General features: G+C 38.8%; 1 protein-coding gene across 1 annotated transcript in view; it reads right to left on the bottom strand.

Moving 5' to 3' along the window:
- The window catches only part of DNAH14 (dynein axonemal heavy chain 14), a 343,434-nt gene that overhangs the window by 53,610 nt on the left and 265,396 nt on the right, over positions 1 to 24,428 (bottom strand). Inside the window, exons 61-65 of the mRNA XM_084979196.1 lie at positions 21,828 to 21,987; positions 13,526 to 13,657; positions 13,234 to 13,329; positions 4,918 to 5,058; positions 3,083 to 3,298 (exon numbers count right to left, since the gene is read on the bottom strand). Of these exons, the coding sequence (XP_084835322.1) occupies positions 3,083 to 3,298; positions 4,918 to 5,058; positions 13,234 to 13,329; positions 13,526 to 13,657; positions 21,828 to 21,987 (745 nt within the window). The remainder of the gene's footprint in view (positions 1 to 3,082; positions 3,299 to 4,917; positions 5,059 to 13,233; positions 13,330 to 13,525; positions 13,658 to 21,827; positions 21,988 to 24,428) is intronic.

The following is a 24,428-nucleotide window of genomic DNA, read 5'->3' as shown; positions in this document are numbered from 1 at the left end:
TAAAAGGCTTAAGGAAATGAACAATTTAAAACTAGGGTATGACATTTTGGTAAGGTGAGTAATTGTTCAGAACATTACACTTCTCTGTTTATCAGTAAGGATAAATGCTCATCACAACAAAGATGCAATGGGAAACGGAAGAGAAATGTAAGAGAGAGCACTTGTTCCCAAGGATCTTAGACTCTAGTGAATACATGAAATGTAATAATACAGAATTATTATGGGTACATTAATAGCCACTCTAATGCAACCTACCACCTGCCAAGCACATAAATGCATTATCTACTTAAATTACTGTAACAACCCTTATTTCTCAGAAAGAGGAACTGAGGTCAAAAGAGGTTAGGAATTTGCCTATGGTCATATTGCCAGAGACTGTACATGGCCTCTCTTTGCCTGGCTACAGACACAAAGTGACACACACACACACAAATCTCATTTAAACTTATTAATTTCAGTGGTTAGAACCGTGGATTCACATTCTGGAGACTTAACGAATTTCAGTTGTATAAGTTCATTTTGTGGTTTGAGAAATTAACACCTCCTGTAGCCACCCAAACTTGGGTCCACTCTCCTGCTTGTTGTAAAGCCAATCTACTGACACTGGGTTGTGGTGAGGAAAGCACAGCATTTATTGGAGGGCGACAGGTAAGGAGCCTGGGACAGCTAGTACTCATAAAGTCCACACCCTCCAATGGGTTTTAGTAAAGCATTTTTATTATTTTTTAATTTTTTTGTATTTCTCTCTTTTTAGGGCCGCACCCGAAGCATATGGAGGTTCCCAGGCTAGGGGTCCAATCAGAGCTGCAGCTGCCAGCTTACGCCAGGGCCACAGCAATGCCAGATCCAAGCCGTATCTTCCACCTACACCACAGCTCGTGGCAACGCTGGATCCTTAATCCACTGAGCAAGGCCAGGGATCAGACCTGTGTCCTCATGGATGCCAGTCAGGTTTGTTAACCACTGAACCATGAGGGGAACTCCTAGCAAAGCATTTTTAAAGGCCAGGTGAGGGAAGAGGGGTGGCCACAGGATATGTGATCAATTTGTGCATAATTCTCTGAAAACCAATTCTTATTTTAACAAAAGCTGATTTAATTCTAGTAATTTTTTTTGCCTTAAAGTCTTTTTTTGTTCCTTTTTTGGTAATCTATTGAAAATTTCTTCCCACCTTTTTACTGTCATTAGTTTTTATGTTTTAAATGTGTCCTGGAGTTCCCGTCATGGCTCAGTGGGAATGAATCTGACTAGTAATCCATAAGGACGCAGGTTTGATCCCTGGCCTTGCTCAGTGGGCTAAGGATCCAGCATTGCTGTGAGCAGTGGTGTAGGTCAAAGACGCCGGAGGCTACACCTCCCGTTTGACCCCTAGCCTGGGAACCTCCAGATGCCCAGGGTGTGGCTCTAAAAAAGACAAAAAGACAAAAAAAATTTTTTTTTTAAATGTGCCCTTTCTAAATAACATGGTTTCCCTTTTGTGCTTTGGTTTATACTTTTATGTAGTTTTACAATCTTAGACTTTTAACTGAACCATTTAGTCCATTTACACCTAATGTAATCACTGGCATATTTGAGTTTAAATTTGTTCTTAGGATTATGAAAATGAAAAGCCAGTATTTGCTCCTGAGAGTCTGTAGGCTCGATACTCTGTTTATCAGTGGGAGACCCAAACTAAAATTATTCTCTAGGGATGAAAAAAAAAAGGTGCTTTTTTTTTTTTCCCTTTTCTTTTACCTTCTGGCCATCAGCAGAGAACTTAGATAGATAGATAGACAATAAATTTTTTTGGAAAAATTGATAAATGTGAAATCTCTATTTCCAGTTTTTTTCTAAGAAAACTACCTATAGTTTGATAAGTTCACCAAACTTATTAATTTATGGGGTTTCAGGGAGAGAAAATGGCTATATTTATTCTCTATACAATGAGAAAAAATGGTATTTTTGGCTTTTGGCTACAGGATGAGAAACAGGAGATGTAAATAATTGAAGTATTAGAAGCACAATTTTAAAAAATTTATGGCCCAGAGCAAACTTCTATATTTTTATATATAAAATAATTTGGGAAAATGATTCAAGACAAAAAGTGCATGTGCACACACACACACAACCACACACACAAAATCCAAATCAAAACAAACAACCCAATCAAAAATGGGCAGAAGGTTTAAGTATACATTTCTCCAAAGAAGACATACAGATGGTCAAAACACACATGAAAAGATGCTCAACATCGTTAATTGTTAGAGAAATACAAATTAAAACTATGATGAGGTACCACCTTACACCACCTGGAATAGCCGTCATTAAAAAGTCTGTAAACAACAAGTGCTGGAGAGAGTGTGGAGAAAAGGGAGCCCTCTTATACTGTTGGTGTAACCACTATGGAAAACAGCATGGAGGTTCCTCAAAAAACTAAAAATAGAATGACTATTTCTATTTTTAGATCCAGCAAGCCCACTCCTGGGCATCCGTCTGGAGAAAACCATAATTAGAAATGATATGTTCAATGCAGCACTATGCACAGTAGCCAAGACATGGTGGCGAACTACATGTCCATTGACAGAGGAGTGGATAAAGAAGGCGTGGTACGTGTACACAATGGAATATTACTCATGGTATCAGATTATGTGAAGTTAGACAGTGAAAGACAAACATCGTATGATATCACTTACATGTGGAATCTAAAAAAGGGATAGAAAGAAACTTAAATGCAGAACAGAGACAGATTCACCGACTTTGAAAAGCTTATGATTACCAAAGAGGCAGGTGTGGGGCGGAGGGATGGACTGGAGGTTTGGGTTTGGCACATGCACACTGAGGCATATGGAATGACTGGTCAACGGGGACCTACTGTGCAGCACAGAGAACTCTAGCCAGTATGCTCTAATCATCTATGTGGGAAAAGAATCTGAACGAGAATGGATGTGTGTACATTATCACCAAATCACTCTATTGTACAGCAAAAAGGACCACAACCTTGTAAATCAACTATATGTCAATAAAAACTTCAAAAAATGAAAAGAAGAACCAAAATCCAAATTAACAACAACCACTTAACTGGATAACAGAAATAAGTTAGTACCTCATGTTTTTCTGCCATGACTTCAATTAAAGAAAAGTTAGGAGACAAAGAAATGTTGTTTTCAGTGCAAAGAGTCTCCCATTTATCCACAATCAACTGGCGAAATTCTGCTGTTAACACTCCGCTGTAGACAATGCACGCTGCTGAAATAAGCATGTCACCCAAGATTCCTTCCAACTTGTGGTCTATTTGATCGATTGTTTCTTGCCATCGAGTCTAAATGTTAAAATAAAAAGTTATTGAAGTTTAATATAAAATATACTACTGTGAGACATTTTAGATTCTAATGGTCTCCAGGAAGATCTATTATTGCTGTTACTGTTCTCATGCTGTAGTCGTACTACCATTAATCGTGGATGATATTAAAAAACTGTTTTCTGAGAACATGAGCCCTCGTCTTGGATTTGTGATTAAGTCCTATTTGCTCAGATTGATAGCCATTTCAAATCCTTTGTAAAATAAAGTGTAAGGATAACTTTTAAAATATCAGTCCATTATAATGTATCATTAATGGTGTGTGGGGATGATATTGACTAATATTTTTTGAATCCTTATTTAACTAATAGATATCTTACTTTGAACATCTCATCTGATGCTTCCAATATGCTGTTAAGTAAAAGCCACTGACTTTAAGATCAAGATGTTCAAGTCCAGGGAGCAAGTGGAGCAACTCGCTCAAGTTCGCAAAGCTTCTGAAGAGTACAGCTGGGATCTGAACTCGTATTCTTTGGCTGAAGAGTCTCCTCCTACAACCATGTATGTGCTTGACTGATTGAGAAATAACACACACTGAGCAAGAACTCCACCTTCTGGAAGCTTAAAATGTGAGGTAATGCTGCTTTTCTACTGCTTCTCAGCATGGACGTGGCTCACGAGGCTGTCAATCATCTTCTGGGGGCTGTGATCTCCCTCTGATGGGCTGCAGTTCAGAACCTCCTTCTACCTGCCCTCTAGGAGTCTTCTGTGAGATGTATTTATTTAAATAAACTAAGTTGAAATTATCTTGAGAATTTTGTAAGATCCTTTGAGATAGCTAAGGTGTGACTAAAGCAAGATTCTAGTCAGCTCACGAGAGATTGAAGTGTAGAGAAAACAGATGAATTTGAAGAGAAATGAAAAGATGAGATAAAAGAGATCAGAAGCGTGACAGAACAAAATAAACTTTTCTTCTTCCTTCCAAATGATACGCCTTCTTTCAGCACCCCCCCCCACCGCCCCCCATGCTTCATACATTCAGTTTGGGTTATTTCTGTGCTAGAAAAGGACAAGGCAAGGCATGCTCACAGGCAGGTTTGCTATTTGGGGCCTCATCAGACAAAAGGGTGAGGACATCTTAGGAACAAGAGAAAATAACGTTTGGTCTTTTTAGTCTGTTACCCTTATTTTAAGATTACCTAATCAAGACCTCCTGTATGTTTATCTGATTAAGACTCTCTACTGGAGTTCCTGTTGTGGCTCAGTGGTTAACAAACCTGACTAGTAACCATGAGGTTGCAGGTTCGATTCCTGGCTTCACTCAGCAGGTTGAGGATCCCGCGTTGCTATGAGCTGTGGTGTAGGTCTCAGACATGGCTTGGATCCCGCGTTGCTGTGGCTGTGGTGTAGGCCGGCAGCAACAGCTCTGATTAGACCCCTAGCCTGGGAACCTCCACAAGCCATGGGTGCAGCTCTAAAAAGACAAAAAAAAAAAAAAAAAAAAAAAAAAAAGACTGTCTACTGATCTCAATAAGAAGCTAATAGTAAGATAGTTTTAAGGGATTATCTGACAAAACCTCAGCTGAAAATAACATCTTGGGTTTTTCAAGCCTGGTAGAAAGCAATGGAGAAAATCATGCCTTTTCATCTTCCAGGGCGGTTAGTAAGATAGATGCACACTGCAAGCGCCTGGTGGCCAGTTTTCTTCGATAAGCTAATAGTTCTTTTTCAGCAACAATGTCTTTGTAGGCTGCTTGCAAAACCTGCAGATGTTCTTCAACCTGAAAGACAAGCCATTATTGAGACAAATTTTTACTCTCATTTTGCCACAAGAGTTTATCTGTCATTTATGCAAATATAATGTGTAACCATTTTCATTTCACATCTTGGAAAATCTTCCTGGCAAGTTAGCTTAAATTACCAATGCAAATACACATTATAGTAATTAAATAAATGATTCCTTGATATTGAAGGTGTTTTTAAAATGCCATCTTCTTCAACAGGCTTCCTTACAGTCTTAGTGGTTGAAGATCCATCCTTTTTAAATTTATTTTTCACACAGAAAATTTTGTATCATACTCAGGTTCTTTCTCAACTGACTGAACGTTTCTCATCCCAGATACACTGACCACTAGGAGTTTTTGAGGTTGGGCCGATGACATGAAGCAACTATTAAACTATCCTTAGGCCGTCAGTAGAAAACATTTTCATGAATAGCTGATGAAATAATTTTCTTAAATTACCGCTTATCTGGATAACACTCTTTCTCAAAAACACTTGGTGAATTTTTCTAGAAATGGCTGCCCAAAGAGAGAGTCCAATATTTTGGCCCCGTCACAATAAGCTCCATGTTCCTTTCTGATTTCACTTCCTGTTCCATAATATTACACCAGCGCCAGAATGGTTTATTTCATATTTTCTGAATATTCCCTAACTTTCCTGGCTTCTGGAATTTGGCTCGTTTCCTTTCCTTATACCCGGTTCCTCCCTTAAATGCATGTAAATCGTAGGTATTCTTTAAAATCTTTATCAACTTCCAGCTGTCATAAAGTCTCAGCTTGTCAAATCCACACGGACCTACTGTTTATAACAGTCATTTGAGAAGTAATTTTTTGGCAATTTATTTATTTTCCTTATCAATAATTTTATTTATTTTTTAAAATGATTTTTATTTTTTCCATTATAGGTAGTTTACAGTGTTCTGTCAATTTCTACTGTACAGAAAAGTGACCCAGTCACACATATACATTCTTTCCTCACATTATCCTCCATCATGTTCCATCATAAGTGACTAGATATAGTTCCCTGTGCTATATAGCAGGATCTCATTGCTTATCTACTCCAAAGGCAATAGTTTGCATTCATTAATCCCAGACTCCCAGCCCATCTCACAGCTTCCCCGCTCCCCTCCTCCTTGGCAACCACAAGTCTGTTCTCCAACTCCATGAGTTTCTTTTCTGTGGAAAGGTTCATTTGTGCCATATATTATATTCCAGATATAAGTGATATCATATGGTATTTGGCTTTCCATTTGAGAAGTAATTATAAATTGCCTGATATTATCTCTTGGGTTGTGGTCTTATAGTCTTATTATCCATTTGTTACTTATATTTTTGAGATTTTCATGTCATCACAATTTCTCTGAAAACAGGGTTTATTGTATATTTCCTTTTTTAAAAAAATGGCCATACATATGCAAGTTTCTGGGCCAGAGGTCAAATCAGAACTGCAGCTGCGGTCTACACAATAGCCACTGCAACAACAAATCCAAACTGCATCTGCAACCTACACTGCAAGCTGCTGCAGCTTGTGGCAATGATGGATCCTTAACCCACTGAGCAAGACTGGGGATTGAACCTGCATCCTCACAGAGACAGCACTGGGTTCTTAACTTGCTGAGCTGCAACAGGAACTCTGAAAACAGGGTTTAGCACAGAGACATGAACATGACGTGTATATATAACTGTACATACAAAATTGTGCTTATTGAGTACAGTTTGTGATTTGTAATTTCTCCGATTTTTAAGATGTTAACTTGGTGAAAATAGACAAAAATATACCCATTAGCTATTTTTGGATGCTTACTCTAGTGATTTAATATTTACTCCTGTTTCACCCATAATAATGACCTAGTTGTTTACTCTTTTTTTCTTTTTTTTCCTTTTTATGGCCACACATGTGGCATATGCAAGTTCCCAGGTTAGGGGTCGAATCAGAGCTACAGCCACTGGCCACAGCCACAGCCACAGCAATGTGGGATCTGAGCTGTGTCTGTAACCTACATGAAAGCTCACAGCAATGCCGGATCCTTAACCCACTGAGCCAGGCCAGGGATCGAACTTGCATCCTCATGGATACCAAGAAGATTCGTTTCCCCTGCCACACAACGGAACTCCCTACACTTTTATATATTACATTGTTTTTGTTTGCTTGCTCATTCCCCTTGTTTTGATTACACTGAGAAAACTCTCCCTTTGCTACTCATGATCTAGTGAGTTGTTTAAATATTAAAGTGTAAGGCTTGCTGATTCAATTAAACACAGGAAATTTCTATTATATGACAGGCACTGTGGTTCCCTAAGGTAACATTCTTAATGAAATATAAGAAGTTCTAGTATTCTTTCTTTCCCCCCACAGCTCCTGAGATTTTTTTTTTAGGAAGTAATTTTATATTAGGGCCCAAGTGAACAACAACAACAAACCCATTTTTGAAACGGGAGATAGCACACAAGCAGAAAACTTCAACAAAGAATTTAAAACTAATGAAGTTAACTAGTACAATCAATTTTAAAAATTTAACAGTAAAAAATATACATTTAAAATATCCTTGTTTGGAAAAAAATAAAAATCATTATAAAATTAAAAAAAATGGATAAGCAATGAGATCCTGCTGTATAGCACTGGGAACTATGTCTGGTTACTTGTGATGGAGCATGATAATGTGAGAAAAAAGAATCTATACATGTATGTGTGATTGGGTCACCTTGCTGTGCAGTAGAAAATTGACAGAACACTGTAAACCAGTTATAATGGAAAAAATAAAAATCATTATAAAATAAAATATTCTTTTTTGAATTCAGTGCGTTAAAATATTAGAAACTTCTCAAGAAGCCTGTGGTTGAGAGCTGGAAGGAAATATGGAGTATTAGTGAGTAAAGTTCTGACTGGATTTTCAGTTTCCCTTTCTCTCCTCTACCATTTAATATCAGTAAAAACAAATAAAGGGGGAGGAATCAACTGGGAGGATGGGATTAACACATACACACTGCTGTTTACAAAACAGATCACTAGCAAGGACCTATTGTATAGCACAGAGAGGTCTACTCACTGTTCTGTAATAACCTATATGGGAAAAAGAATAGATAATATGTACATGTGTAACTGATTCACTTTCCTATACACCTGCAACTAATACAGCATCATAGTCAACTATACTCCAATAAAATTTTAAAAAAGAACAATACTGTAAATAGAAATACGTTGGATAAACACATGTTGGATAGACACACAAAAAGTTATGGATATCAGGAGAGTTGAATAAATACCAAAATTGAAAATGTCAAGCATCAAAAATGAGTACAAGGAGAGCTCCGGTCCAAGGTGATGACAAAGGAGGCTCCGGAACTGACCTCCTCCTGTGGACACATCAAATCTACAGCTACACAGGGAGAAATGCTCTCTGAAATAAATTCGGAAACTAGCTAAAGAAATCCAGACACTCCTATACACTGGGCAAGTGAGAAAATGCCCACATTGAAACCAGTAGGAAAGGCTGAGGCACTCTCACAACAGCTCCGCCCCGAGCAGTGACACACAATGGCATGAAATCAGAACTCGGCTTCTTTCTGAGGAGCAAAGGCTTTGGATCCAACATCTAGTGTCCCAACATTTAGGAATTCCACCTGGGGACAGGCCCCCCCCAAACACCTAGCTTATATGCGTGAGGCCCAGCAGAAGACTACCAGCAAAAAAACACATTTTAACTGGCTATTCCTCCAGGGCTCAGGGCAGAGAGAAATGTCCCTTCGGTCTTGGCTGGAAAGAGGCTGCTGCCTGAGGAACAGGCTTCTAACTCAGCACACCTTAAGAGGCTGATGTAATCTTCCCAAAGAGCAGGGATGCTGGTGAGTGTCATCTCTACATTCTCCTTCCAGCCCACTCTAGGTCATTCATGTCTTCCTGGAAGGAGCTTGCGTACACATCTGGTGTCGCAGTCCTTGTGGATACAGCATACCAGATGCCCCCCTTGAGCACCTGATTCTGGTGGCCAATCCCATATGACTGTAGCAAACAAAGAAACAATTCTTTTTTTTTTTTTTTTAAAGATTGGAATGAATTTAAGTAATTGAGTTTCAATATCAAAAGTAAGCTGGTGCACAATTAAACTTTGAGAAACAATTCTTAAGTGGCTTTCCCCAGTTTGTTCTTGCATTTAGACATTCCCAAAGAGTCAACCAAAAAACTGGTGGAACTAATCAACAGTATTAGCAAAGTTGTAGGATATAAAATCAACATACAGCAATCAGTTGCATATCTGTAATACTAATAACAACAGTATGGTACTATCATAAATTAGACACATAGACAAATGGAACAGAATAGAGAGCCCAGAGTTAAATCCCCTTGGTCAACTAATATTCAACAAGGGAACCACAAGTACACCCAGTGGAGAAAGGATAGTTTCTTCAACAGAAGATGTTGGGAAAACTGGATAAACACATGCAGAACAATGAAATTTGACCTCTATCTTACACCACTCACAAAAATCAATTAGAAATGAATTTTAAAAATACCCCCCCAAAAATGATACTGTAAAATTTCTAGAAGAAAATGTAGGAAAGAAGTTCCTCAACACTGGTCTTGGAAATGACTTTTTTGGGTATGACACCAAATCACAAACAAGAAAAGCAAAAATCAACAAATGGGACTGCAAAAACTTAAAAGCTTCTGCACAGCAAAAGAAACAATTCACAAAATGAAAAGGCAGCTTACAGAAGGGGAGAAAAAATGCGCAAGCCATATATCAGATAAGGGGTTAACATTCAAACTATATAAATAACTTATCCAACTCAATAGCCAAAAAGCCCTATCCAATTAAAAAATGAGCAGAGGAGGGAGTTCCTGTCGTGGCGCAGTGGTTAACGAATCCGACTAGGAACCATGAGGTTGCGGGTTCGGTCCCTGCCCTTGCTCAGTGGGTTAATGATCCAGTGTTGCCGTGAGCTGTGGTGTAGGTTGCAGATCGGCTCGGATCCCGCGTTGCTGTGGCTCTGGCGTAGGCCGGTGGCTACAGCTCCGATTCGACCCCTAGCTTGGGAACCTCCATATGCCGCGGGAGCGGCCCAAGAAATAGCAACAACAACAACAACAAAAGACAAAAAGACAAAAGACAAAAGACAAAAAAAAAAAAAAAAAAAAAGAACAGAGGATAAGATTTGGTTGTGATGATCCTTGTACAACTATAATGTAATAAAATTCACTGAGTTATAAAAAAAGGAAAAAAAGAGGGAAAAAAAATGAGCAGAGGAATAAAGAGATATTTTTCCAGAGAAGATATGGGATCAACAGGTACATGTAAAGATGCTAAGCATTACTAAGTATGGGGAAATGAAAATCAAACAAAACCACAATGAGATATCACCTCACACCTGTTAAAATGGTTATCATCAAGGAGACACAAGATAACAAATTTAGGGGTTCCATACAAATTTTAGCATTGTCTATTCTATTTCTGTGAAAAAAGTCACTGAAATTTTGATGGAGATTTCATACAGTCTAGCAATTGCTTTGGGTAGTATGGACATTTTAATGATATTAATTATTCCAACCCATGAGCATGGAATATCTTTCCATTTGTTTTGTGTCTTTTTCCATTTCTTTCATCAACATCTCATAGTTTTCAGTGCTCAGATCTTTCACCTCTTTGGTTAAATTTATTCCTAGGTACTTTATTCTTCTTGATGCAATTCCAGATGGGATTGTTTCTTTAATTTCTTTTTTTTTTTTGTTTGTTGTTGGTGTATAGAAATGCTACTGATTTTTTATATACTGATCTTGCATCTTGAGGATTTACTGGACATGTTTAGTAGTTCTAATAGGATTTTGGGGGGCAATCTTTAGGAATCTAAGCTTATGTTTTATTTTGATGTTTTTCAAAGAACTTTCAGTTTCATTGATTTTTCTGTTTTTTGATTTTCTGTTTTTGTTTATCTTTGGTTAACCTTTATTATTTTTTCCCTTCTTCTAGTTTTGGGTTTATTTTGCTCTTCTTTTTCTAGTTCCCTAATGTGTAAAGTTAGATTATTGATTTGAGATCTTTCTTTTCAAATACAGGCATTTATAGCTATAAATTTCCTTTTGAGTGCTGCTTTTGCTACATCCATGATTTTTGGCTTTCAGCTTCATTTTTTTTTTTTTAATTGACTTTCAGCAACTGGAAAATCAGGCACATCATAAGATTTTAAAATTTACTCACATAGAGTTTCAAGTAATTATTTAAAAAAAAAAAAAACAACCCACCAAAACACTTTCACTAAATTAAAAGTTCTTTGTTCCTGAACTCCCTATTTATCAAGCTGTATGTCTAATTTTTTCTTTAAGTTTTGAAACAAACTTTCTCCTTTCCTGGATTTATCCCATTCACTAACATGTACTGGGGTTAGAAATAAGGCTGTTATTTGGGGATCCCCATGCCCTGGAGAGCATGTCCACCCCTACACTCTGCCCTTCCTGGCTTTATACCCCATCTTCTATCTCAGCTGGTGGCCACTAGAACCCTGCTTCCACTCTGTGACAAGTGTTCATTCTAATTGGTTAGTGACTGTGCCATGCTGACTGCTAGATCGTTTGACTATCACTCCTGGATATAAATATTTTATAGTGAAGTGGTTGAGCATGTGAGCTTTAGACAGGCAGGTTAGAATGTGTTTGAGCAAATTTACTAAATTTTTCAAATTTAGTCTCCTCATCTGTAAACCTCTACTTCTGAAAGTTGATTTGGGGATTAAATGAAAAAATGTATATAAAGCATAGTACTTGGAACATAGTATATGCTCAATAAATGGTAGCTGTTAGCACATCTCTATATAGATAAGATCATATGCTACAACAGAATATCAGCAATAAAACTGCATATCAACACAAAATAAATTCAGTTCAAATTTGTTAATTTCCTTCAAAAACGTCTACCGCTTTTTACATATTTGAGAGCTTGCAACAAAATGCCTATGGGCCAGGCAGGTAACATGAATGCCTGAAGTGAGCTTATTCTAACCAAGTGAGAATGCTAGCCTAGGACTGCCGGATGTTCCAAATTTTCAAGAGAACAAGGATGTTCAGATTTTAAATGATAAATGTCGATAAGTATATCAAAATGTAGGAGATGGGGAGGACTGTTTAGGTAAACAAAAGGTGTCAGTGGGATGAATGCACCTGCTAGACTGCTGTTCCTGAAACTATATGTGAGCTATAGAGAGTGGTAGGAATTGGTGATCTCAATCTTACTTCTAGTTCTCATAATGATACTTATTTTATTTTATTTTTGTCTTTTCTAGGGCTGCACCCACAGCATATGGAGGTTCCCAGGCTATGGGTCTAATTGGAACTATCGCCACTGGCCTACACCACAGCCACAGCAACATGGGAACCAAGCCACATCTGCCACCTACACCACAGCTCATGGCGACACTGGACCCTTAACCCACTGAGCAAGGCCAGGGATTGAATCCCACTCGGATTCGTTAACCACTGAGGCACGACGGGAACTCCATGATACTCTGTTTTAATTTAAAATTGACACTGCAGAAATAACCATGCTTTACAAAGCAACAGAGTAATTAACATAAACAGGTTAAGCAGCTTTTTTAAAACGTGGATTTTTTTTTTTTTTTTTTTGCCTTTGGGCCGCTCCCACGGCATATGGAGGTTCCCAAGCTAGGGGTCGAATCGGAGCTGTAGCCACCAGCCTACACCAGAGCCACAGCAACGCAGGATCCGAGCCGCGTCTATGACCTACACCACAGCTCACGGCAACGCCGGATCGTTAACCCACTGAGCAAGGGCAGGGACCGAACCCTCAACCTCATGGTTCCTAGTCGGATTTGTTAACCACTGCGCCACGACGGGAACTCCCTAAAACGTGGATTGATCCTACGTCTTTGGTAAACTGATATTATGAAGATCTCCTGGGAGAAATCTGGTGAGTGAACATTAACACATCATTGATACAATTAACATTAATGAGTATGTTACTATGTGGTGGGCATTAAGACCTGTACATATAGTATTTATATTATTTACTTAATCCCGATGAATCTCTTCACTACCTTTTGTTATTAGCTTCATTTTATCCTAAACTGATAAACTCTTTTGAGATAAGACTTTTTCCTGAAGTTTTTGCAGTTCATAAAGATGTCGAGCATTTAACAAGTAAAAAAAAAAGGAAAAAAAAGTCTTACCAGCTGCAAACCTCTTTGTTTTTCAGCCAACCTTTGTCGTGCAATTTGTAGGACATTTTGAGCTTCAGCCACTTGGAGTTGTTTAGGGCCCACCACCTTTAGCAGAATGTTGCAAACTTTGTGTTAAAAGAGTCAAGGTAACTATTAAAAATTTGCTTAAAGTGCTTTCCATTAAAGATTCTTTCTACAGAGGTTCATCTGAACATTAAAAAAAATTTTTTTTTTTCCTGGGACAATGATGTGTCACTTCTAATTTGGTATAGATACTTTATTTAAGAGAAAAAAAGCATACCTTCTGTACTTCATGGTAGTTATTCAAAGCTATAACCCACTGGCACATAGAGCAGCAAGCAAGAGAAACTAGAGCAATCTTGTGTGGGTTGAAATCAGGTAAGATTAAAATTTTTTTCAGCTTTATGAAAACCTGGAGGGAATACAGTTCAGGTATTACATGAGAAAGAACTATTACTGATCTGGAATTTTCCCCAATCTGCATTAGAATGAAATTTTATTTCATATAAAAATACTCAGAGTTCCTGTCACGAGACATGTTTCTACAATATTTTCTTAGTCTCTTTGCTGAAAACTCCATCTTGTTCTGCTTTAGTTTACCCCATCTTCCTGCTTGAAAAACAGTCACAGTGCTAGTAAATGATTTAAGCTTAAGAACAAAGGCCTAAAGGCATAAGCTATTCATAGGGCCAGCTGAATGAGGACAAAATGCATTGGCACGGGGACATGTGTAGATTGGCACACCATTTGCACAAGAATGATATGTCTTCAAAAGAATAAGAGAGAGAGGAACCTCATGGCCAAGTGGTTTAAGAGGGGTCATTAGCAGAATATGCATTAGCAAAGAGAACCAAGGTTCAAACCGAGGCACGCAGGGTTGCCGCAGATAGGCGTGCCTTTGCGAAGCACAGTGAGGATTCTCTGAAATGCTCTGCATAGATGGCTCACTCAAATGCTAATGATTGTTAAATGTGCCTAAAGGTCGGAGTAAAAGCTTAACCATCTACCAGCTATGTGACTTTTAAAATAATAAAATAACTTACAAAATAATTTTAAAAACCCTATATCCTCCACCTATAGCCCCCTCCTCACTTGACATCATCCTAAAGAGCACAATAAAAGCTGTGTGGTTTCTTGAGGCGTCACTCTTGGTCCCTGAGACCTTGAGTCCCCCAGTTCCCACCTTTATTTAAGATAAATGTCTCTGTGTCTTGTTTTAGGTTAACTTTTCCCCTTAAGTTTCACAGCACCCGTTCTTCAGCCCCATCCTGCTGAGCTGGTCTTGGCAAGTCCCTGTCGTGGAAAGTTCCTGTCGTGGCTCAGCAGAAACAAATCTGACTAGTATCCATGAGGATGCAGCTTTGATCCCCGGCCTCGCTCAGTGGGTTAAGGATCTGGAGTTGCTGTGAGCTGTGGTGTAGGTCACAGACGTGGCTCAGATCCTGCGTTCTGTGGTGTAGGCCTGCAGCTGTAGCTCCCATTGGACCCCTATCCTGGGAACCTCCATATGCTGCAGGTGTGGCCCTAAAAAGACAAAAGACAAAAAACAAAGCAAAAACAAAATACTCACCTACCCTTCAAAAGTAGACTTAAAGACATATCGGAACAAAATGACTCTACTACCAGTAATTTTCTTAAGAGGAGGGGAAAAGCCTCTACTCTAAAATCTTGTTATTGCTATTGTTGTTACAGTAATTTTGCCACAGTTTTACAAAAGGAACTCCATTTTATGGCATATGGAAGTTTCCAGGCTAGGGGTCAAATCAGAGCTGCACCTGCTGGCCTACACCACAGCCACAGCAACACCAGATCTGAGCTGCATCTGTGACCTACATCACAGCTCACGGCACTGAGCGAAGCCAGGGATCGAACCACATCCTCATGGATACTAGTTAGGTTTGCTTCCGCTACTTCATAACAGGAACTCCACTTTAAAACAAAAATAAAAGAAGTTAACATTCTCCAGTCTTGTGGAATTTAGTGTCTAAGGAGGTCTGAGGTCTCCTTCTTATGCGCCTTACATGTGAGGTGAATTGGAATGCCATCCCCTGATTTCCGTCCCCCAAGAGGCATCTGGCAGGGCGTGGTCATATACAAAGGTCCCTCTAGTCAATGGTGGTGGTGTGGCCTGAGGCACAGTGGGGCTCACTTGGCATCCTCCAGCTGGCCGTATCATATACCCACGGATCCACTTCGTCCAAATGGTACAACCCAGTTTAGAGGTAGCTATATAGTATTTCTCATATAATTTGTGGGCCATAATCAGAATGAAATCTTTCTCAGACATATTCCTTTCTCCCTCCTTTCTAATCAGGCGTTTCCTCTCATGCCTGGAAGGTTAGAACCATCTTGCTGAATAATTTAGACGGCAGGTGGTCTACCCTCAATGTATTATTTGTGTTCTTACTGTCATTTAAAATACTGTTAGGCTTTTAATCATGTCTTTAGATGAGCTAGTAATTTTTCTATCTTGAAAGATCGATTTAAGCAAAACCACAGGGAATCATTTTTGCTAAGAAGGCTTCAGAGAGTGAGTAGTTGTTGCATTAATTCATGAATAATATGGACAGCAATGCTAACTTTCTGCTAAAAAATTCACCTTGTTCATCTACTGTTCTGTACTTCTTAATTGCACAGATCATCATTGTAATTAACTGTGTTATTAGCTTTTAATGTCTGTTTCCCCTGTTACAATGTAAGCTTCATAACATCAAGGAATGAGGTGGTCTTGTAAACTATCATAACGCCTCACACTGTCTTTTACAAGAAAGATAATCCATAAATATTTAATGAGTGAGTGAATGAGTATTCACCCCTTCAGCCTATGACAGTGTCATTCATATGTCTACAAATATTTCAGTTTGCCCCCGAAATAAACTCTTAGCTTAGCTCCCATGTAACAACTTTTGGGTACTCTTCTAGCCTGTATATATTATCCAGTTTTGAAGCCACTTCTACATTTTAAGGTATCACTAACTGGTACCAAAATGTGTATTAGTTTCCTGTGGCCACTGTAACGAATGATCACAAATTGGGTGACTTTAAAAATAACAGCAATTTGTGTTCTCACAGTTCTGGAGACCAGGAATCTGAAATCAAGGTGTAGGTATATACTCCATTTGGGGGCTCGACACGGCCTGCCCCGCTCCACTGGTGCCCTGTACCCCTCTGCTTGCTCAGGACATCAGCCCTGCTCTTATCCTCTTTGCAGTGCTAGAGCAAATCTACATTCTTCTGAATTAACTCTGCTCCAGCAAAACCCTTTACTAGACGTCCAGACTACCTTAAAAACAAAACTTTCTGTGCTTTTCATCTGTCCCCCATCTCTTCTCACATGAATTATATTTTTAAACCATTTTTCAATTGGAGTAGTTAATTTACAATGTTGTGTTAGTTTCAGGTGTACAACAAAATGATTATATTGAGCATAGTTTCCTGTGCTATACAATAGGTCCTTGTTATTTACCTCTTGAGCATAGTTTCCTGTGCTATACAATAGTTCCTTGTTATTTATCTATTTTATATATAGTAGTATATGTTAGTCCCAAACTCTCATTTTATCCCTTTCCCCTGCTCTCCCCTTTAGTAACCATAAGTTTGTTTTCTATGTCTGTGAGTCTATTACTGTTTTCTAAATAAGTTCATTTGTGTCATTTTTTTTTTTGGATTCCACATGTAAGTGACATCATATGGTATTTGTCTTTCTCTTTCTGACTTACTTCACTTAGTATGATAATCTCTAGGTTTATCTATGTTGCTACAAGGGCATTATTTCATTCTTTTTTATGGCTGAGTAGTATTCCATTGCATATATGTACCACATCTTCTTAATCCATTCATCTCTCAGTAGACATTTAAGTTGCTTCTATGTTTTGGCTACTGTAAATAGTGCTACTATGAACATGCATGTATCTTTTCTAATTATGGTTTCCTATCCCGGATAGATGCCCATGAGTGGGATGGCTGGATCATACAGTAACTCTATGAATTAATATTTTTAAAGTGATCAGAACAGTCTCTGGCATATGAACAGCTGTTACACAAATAAAAATAAATCTCAGAGGTCCAGTTTAAGACAGCAACACAGGAGAATGAATCCTAACCATACTTCCTCCCATGGACTCACTGAATCTACAGCAACACATATGGAATAATTATCTCTGAAAGAAACCCCCAAACTACCTGACTGAATCCTATACTTGGACAAATAAGAAAAAACCCACATCAAAATGGGCAGGGGAGGCTGAGACACAATCTTGTCATTAACTTCACTCCTGGTGTGGTGTCCCACAGTTAGCAGGGGACTCACAACACTGAGCTTCTCCCTGAGGGACTGAAGGGTTTGAATCCCACATCTGCATCCCAACTTTTAAGACCTGCACCTTAGAGAAGAGCCCCCAATACACCTAGCTTTAAAAGCTAACAGGGGTTTTATCCATGAGACTCACAAAGTTATGGCAATTTGACAAACATTTCTTAAAGGGTCCATGGGGACTCACTCACCCCAGGGCCCAACACAAAGGATTGACTGAAAAGTACCCAGGCTTTCAGGGAAAGAGGCTATTTGATTATCTCAAAGCTTCAGCCTGAGGAGCAGGCTTCTAAGTTAATACACTTCTTGGAACTAGAAAAAGAAGAACAAATGAACCCCAAAGTTAGTAGAAGTAAGGAAATAACAAAGATCAGAGCTAAACTAAAGGGAGACTAAAAAGAACAGAAAAATCAATGAAATTAAGAGCTATGTTTTGAAAAGATAAACAAACCTGCAGATAGACTCACTAATAAAGAGGGAAGCGAACACTCAAAATCAGAAATGAAAAAGCAGATGTTACAACTGATATCACAGAAATACAAAGGATCATAGCAGACTACTGTGAAAAATTACATGCCACTAAACTGGCCAAGCTAAAAGAAATGGATAAGTTTCTAGAAATATTCAATCTATGAAGACTGAATCATGAAGAAATAGAAAATTTGAACTGATTGATTACTAAAAAGAAGAGTGAATCGGTAAACAAAAACCTTCTAACAAACCAAAGTTCAGCACCAGGTGGCTTCAATGGTGAATTTTAACAAACATATAAAGAAGAGTTGATACCAATCCTCCTCAAATTCTTCCAAAAAATGGAAGAAGAGGGAACACTTCCAAACTCATTTTATGATACCAGCATTACCCTGATACCAAAACTAGAGGACACCACAAGAAAAGAAAATTATAGGCCAATATCACTGATGAGCATAGATATAAAAATTACTCAAAAAATAAGCAAACGGAATTCAATATACATTAAAAGGATCATACACCATAATTAAGTGGGATTTATTTTAGGGATTCAAGGATGGTTCAACATCCATAAGTCAATGTGATACACCACATTAACAAAATGAAGGGATAAAAACTCTGTGATCATTTCAGTAAATGCAGAAGAAACATTGGACAAAATTCAATATCCGCTCATGAGAAAAATGCTCAACAAACTGGCTTTAGAGGAAATACAGCTCAACATATATGACAAGCCCACGACAAATATCATATTCAATGGAGACGAGCTGAAACTTTTTCTTGTAAGATGAGAAACAAATCAAGGACGTCCATTCTTGCCACTTTTATTTCACACTATTGGCAGCCCTAGCCATAGCAATTAGGGGGAAAAGGCATATAAGTTAAAAAAGGAGTAAAACTATCACTGTTTGCAGATGACACAACACTAAATGTGGAACACCCTAAAGACTCCCAAAGACTCTTAGAACTAATAAACAAATTTGGTAAAGTTGTAGGATACAAATCAGTGGGTAAAAATCAGTTGCATTTCTGTCCACAAACGAACTATCAGAAAGGGAAATTTAGAAAGCAATCCCATTTATAATTGCATTTTTAAAAACCCTAGAAATACATTTAACAAAGGAAGGGAAAGATGTGACAAGGAAAACTTTCAAGATATCAATGAAAGAAATTGAAGAAAACACAATAAATTGAGGGATATTTTGTGCTCACAGATCAGAAGAATTAATATTGTTAAATTGTCTGTACTACTCAAAACAATACCTATCACAATTTCACTGGCATTTTTTTCATAGAAATAGAATAAAAAAACTCTAAAATTTATATGAAACCATAAGAGACCCAGAGTAAGCAAAGGAATTTTGAGAAAGAAGAAGCTTTACATTACAAAGCTAAAGTAAACAAAACAGTATGGTATTGACATAAAAAAGAAACACAGATCAATGGAATAGAAAAGAGAGTCCAGAAAGAAGCTCACACACATATGATCAATTAATCATGATGGAGGAGTCAGGAATATACAATGGGAGGGAAAGTGTCATCATAAGTGGTCACGGGAAACAGGACGGCCACATGCAAAAGGATGAAACCGAACTATACCACACACACATAAAGTCAAAATGGATGAAAGACTTGAATGCGAGACCTGAAACTGTAAAACTCCTAGAAGAAAACATAGGCAGGAAGCTCCCTGACATTGATCTTGGTGAAGATTTGGATCTGACACCAAAAGCAAAGGCAATAAAAGCAAAAATAAATGTGACCAGGTCAAACTAGAAAGCTGCACAGCAAGAGAAACCATCAACAAAAAGAGCAGCAACCAAATGGGAGAAAAGAGGCTAATATACAAAATAAATAACTCATCTAACCCAATAGCAAAAACAAACAAAAAACAAACTCAATCTGCTTAAAAAATGGGCAGAGGATCTAAACAGATCTTTTTTCCAAAGAGGACATACAGCTAGCCAACAGGCACAGGAAAAGGTGTTCAACATACTAATCGCCAGGGAAATACACATGAAAACCACAATGACATACCACCTATTAAAACGGCTATTATCAGAAGACAACAGGTAATTAGTGCTGGTGGGGAGGTGGACTGTGAATGGAAATGAAAATCAGGGCAGGCGCTATGGAAAACAGTATGGAGTCTCCTAGTCTCCTTAATTAATTAAAAACAGAAGTACCATGATCCAGCAATTCCACTTCTGGATATTAATCTGAAGGAAACAAAAACACTAACTCAACAAGACATATGCACCTCCAAGTTAATTGCAGCATTATTTCCAAAAACGAAGACATGGAAGCAACCTAAATGTCCACTAATGGATAAAGAAAATGTGACACACACACACTGGAACATCAGCCATAAAAAGGAGGAATTTGGAGTTCCCGTCGTGGCGCAGTGGTTAATGAATCCGACTAGGAACCATGAGGTTGCGGGTTCGGTCCCTGCCCTTGCGCAGTGGGTTAAGGATCTGGCGTTGCCGTGAGCTGTGGTGTAGGTCATAGACGCGGCTCGGATCCTGCGTTGCTGTGGCTCTGGCGTAGGCTGGTGGCTACAGCTCCGATTCGACCCCTAGCCTGGGAACCTCCATATGCCGCGGGAGCGGCCCAAAGAAATAGCAAAAAGACAAAAAATAAATAAATAAAAAAAATAAAATTAAAAAAAAAAAAAAAGGAGGAATTTGTGACAACCTGAATGGGCCCTGAGAACATGATGCTAAGTGGGAAATAAATATTTTCTTTGTCTTTCAAACAGAGAAAGACAAATGCCATACAACCTCATTTGCATATGGACCCCCACCCCCCAAAAAAATCCCCAATCCAAACTGAACTCACAGATACAGAGAACAGATTGGTGGTTGTCAGAAGCAGGGAGTTAGGGTGGTGAAAATGGGCACAGGTGGTCAAAAAGTACAAACTTCCAGTTAAAAATAAATAAGCCCTGGTGATATCATGTACAGTATGGTGACTGCAGTTCCTAATACTGTATTATCTGAAAGTTTTCTAAGAGTAAATCTTGAAAGTTCTCATCATACACACACAAAATTTGTAACTATATGTGATGATGGACCTTAGCTAGACTTAATGGTGGTGGTTATTTGGCAATACATACAAAAATCAAATCAGTATGTTGCACACTTGAAACTAATATAATGTTGTATGTCAATTATATCTCAGTACAAAAACAAACAAAAAACCCTCAAAACTTGGGTGCTTTTATCCACATATTACCCTGTTTCAGAGAGTAATACAATCCATCCAGAAAGACTTTCTCCCACTACTGGCCTCTTCTGTTCTTATTATATAAAGAGATTCTGAGGCATGGGATTTTTCTGATTTTGGCGACATAATGCTTTTTTTTGTTGCTTCCAGGAAACCCTTTATGTTTGGATATGCAGTTTGCTTTCTGCTCTTTTTTTTTTTTAAGGGTCACACCCATGGCACATGGAAATTCCCAGGCTAGGGGTAGAATCAGAGCTACAGCTTCTGGCCTCCACCACAGCCACAGCAATGTGGGATCTGAGCCACGTCTGCCACCTACACCACAGCTCACGGCAACAGCAGATCCTTAATCCATTGAGTGAGGCCAGGGATCCAACTCACTTCCTCACGGATACTAGCTGGACTTGTTTCCACTGCATCACAGCAGGAACTCCTGCTCTCTGCTCTTCTAACCCTCACCATTATCTTCCGCTTCTAACACAGAATTCCAATTTTAATATTTCCATTTGACTCTTGTGGATTACAAATATGGAATGTATCAATTATGCATTAATTAGAGATCAACTTTTACCTTCTCAGGTATGCTGTCTTTGTCAAGGTTAATCAATTTTTTTAGGAAACCAGTCTCTGAAAGAAGTAACTTGGCGGTAGCCCAGTTAGGTTTCTTTTGCAGAAGAAGACAAACTGCATTCATCACGGTCAGCACAAGAAAAGGAGGCCGGGCATAGACTCTGTAACAGACAGAGCGAATCTCATCAACTTCACCACTGAAATCAAACGTACCCTGTTAACTCTCTCAGGAGACAATATACACAGGTTTTTCACAAGTATTTTGGTAAGGAGAACTATTTTCCAACAGATAGCTGTTTCACTACTTGGGTATACATGGATATCTCTGCTTTATTTATTTTATTTCATTTTATTTTTTGCAATTTTTAAAAAAAATTTTTTCCACTGTAAAAACCTTGGTGACCAAGTTACATGTACGTGTATACATATGGATATCTTTGCTTTAGAAGGACGAAATGCATAAAACTTAAATATGCAGGACACTTACGATGGAGGTTAATTCTTTTCATCATAAAAATACTTGCTGCAGAGTTCTTTAAAGTGTGACCCCTCCTTCTATTCATCCCAGTGTGGATTTACGGATGACTGCGTTACAGAGACACAATGTGTGCGCGGGTGGTGGGGAGAGTGTGTAGCCGGGAGTCAGCCCCTTTATAATGTGAGTTGAGGGGTGCTATAAGGGGCAACGCTCCTTAAACGCTCTTCTGATTTTTCTTCATTCTGATCTAAATTCCTATCATAAGGATCACAGATAAAACAGAGTTGGGGGAGGAAGCGTAGATGGGAATTTGTCCCTTAAGTGCTTCATGATGTGATCACGGGAACCCTGGAAGCTGCCTCTTAGCTGTGTCCACAAGTGATGAGAAGTCGACACTTTGAAAAGCCAGAGGTCAGGATGACAAGCACAAGAAGTATGTTTTTGTTTTTTTTATTTGTCTTTTTAGGGCCGCACCTGTGGCATATGGAAGTTCCCAGGCTAGAGGTCAAATAAGAGCTACAGCTGCCGGCCTATACCACAGCCACAGCAACTCGGGATCCTTAACCCACTGAGCGAGGCCAGGGATGGAACCCATGACCTCATGGATACTAGTCAGGTTCATGACCGCTGAGCCATGACAGGAACTCTAAGAAGTAAGTTTTGATAAAAAGCCACTAGGGTGGCGGTTGCAACAGTTGGGGACTGGGAACAAGAGACAGGTCCATCCAAGGTAATGAATCTTCCTCAATGAAAATTGTATAGATTTCCTGAAAGAAGTAAAGGCAACACAGCCAACTTTACGTGCATGTCATTATCTACAGGGGTTACCAAGGAGAGCCCCCTGCCTTCGATTTTTTTTTTTTTTTTGCTTTTTTAGGGCCGCACCTGCGGCATGTGGAAGTTCCCAGACTAGGGGTTGAATCAGAGCTTTGGCTGCCAGCCAGCCTACACCACAGTCACAGCAATGCTGGATCCAAGCCACATCTTCGATCTACACCACAGCTCACGGCAATGCCAGATCATTAACCTGCTGAGTAAGGCCAGAGAATTGAACCTGCGTCCTCATGGATACTAGTCAGATTTGTTTTCACTGAGCCACTGCAGGAACTCCTGCTGCCTTAGATTTTATCGTTAGAGATCTTCTATTTGGATTAATCTTGGTTCTCTTTAATTGCCTATTTTTAAAATGCAGATTTTTTCAGGAGGACTAAGTAATTAAATGATTAAACATCTTATCTGAACTAATTTGTCAGGTTGTTTCTCTGACATTATCAGTCTGGCTTTTTTTGAAAGAATAAGAAAGACAACAACAGAGGAAATAGGAAAAGAGAGACAAGGTTCACAGAGGAGAAATGAGAACCATGCAAACAAATTTTCCTCCAATTTTGCACAAGTTCACCTCTTTTAAAAGCAAGCAGGATGGGAATTCAATCAAATTAAGATGTACTATCTATGAAATTTAATGCCAATTAAAGGGAAAATAGAATTCAATTGGCTATAGTCCAATTTTTTTTATTACTCAAATGAATTTATCACATCTGTAGTTGTATAATGATCATAACAATCTGATTTCATAGGATTTCCATCCCACAGCCCAAGCACATCCCCCCACCCCCCAAACTGTCTCCTTCAGAGACCATAAGTTTTTCAATGTCTGTGAGTCAGCATCTATTCTGCAAAGAAGTTCATTCTGTCCTTTTTTCAGATTCCACATGTCAGTGAAAGCATTTGATGTTGGTGTCTCATTGTATGGCTGACTTCACTGAGCATGATAATTTCTAGGTCCATCCATGTTGCTAAAAATGTTGGTATTTCGTTCTTTTTAATGGCTGAGTAATATGCCATTGTGTATATGTGCCAAGAAATATTTGATTTTTTTTTTTTTGGTCTCTTTTTTTTGCTATTTCTTTGGGCTGCTCCCATGGCACATGGAGATTCCCAGGCTAGGGGTCGAATCGGAGCTGTAGCCACCGGCCTACGCCAGAGCCACAGCAACGCGGGATTCGAGCCGCATCTGCAACCTACACCACAGCTCACGGCAACGACGGATCCTTAACCCACTGAGCAAGGGCAGGGACCGAACCCGCAACCTCATGGTTCCTAGTCAGATTCGTTAACCACTGC

This window comes from Sus scrofa, chromosome 10, assembly GCF_054392235.1.
Source record: "Sus scrofa isolate SSC_HxYL_T2T_F1_AM1 chromosome 10, Sscrofa_HxYL_maternal_Yorkshire_Landrace_v2.0, whole genome shotgun sequence".
Taxonomy (NCBI): domain Eukaryota; kingdom Metazoa; phylum Chordata; class Mammalia; order Artiodactyla; family Suidae; genus Sus; species Sus scrofa.
This window is presented reverse-complemented; position numbering and strand designations above follow the sequence as displayed.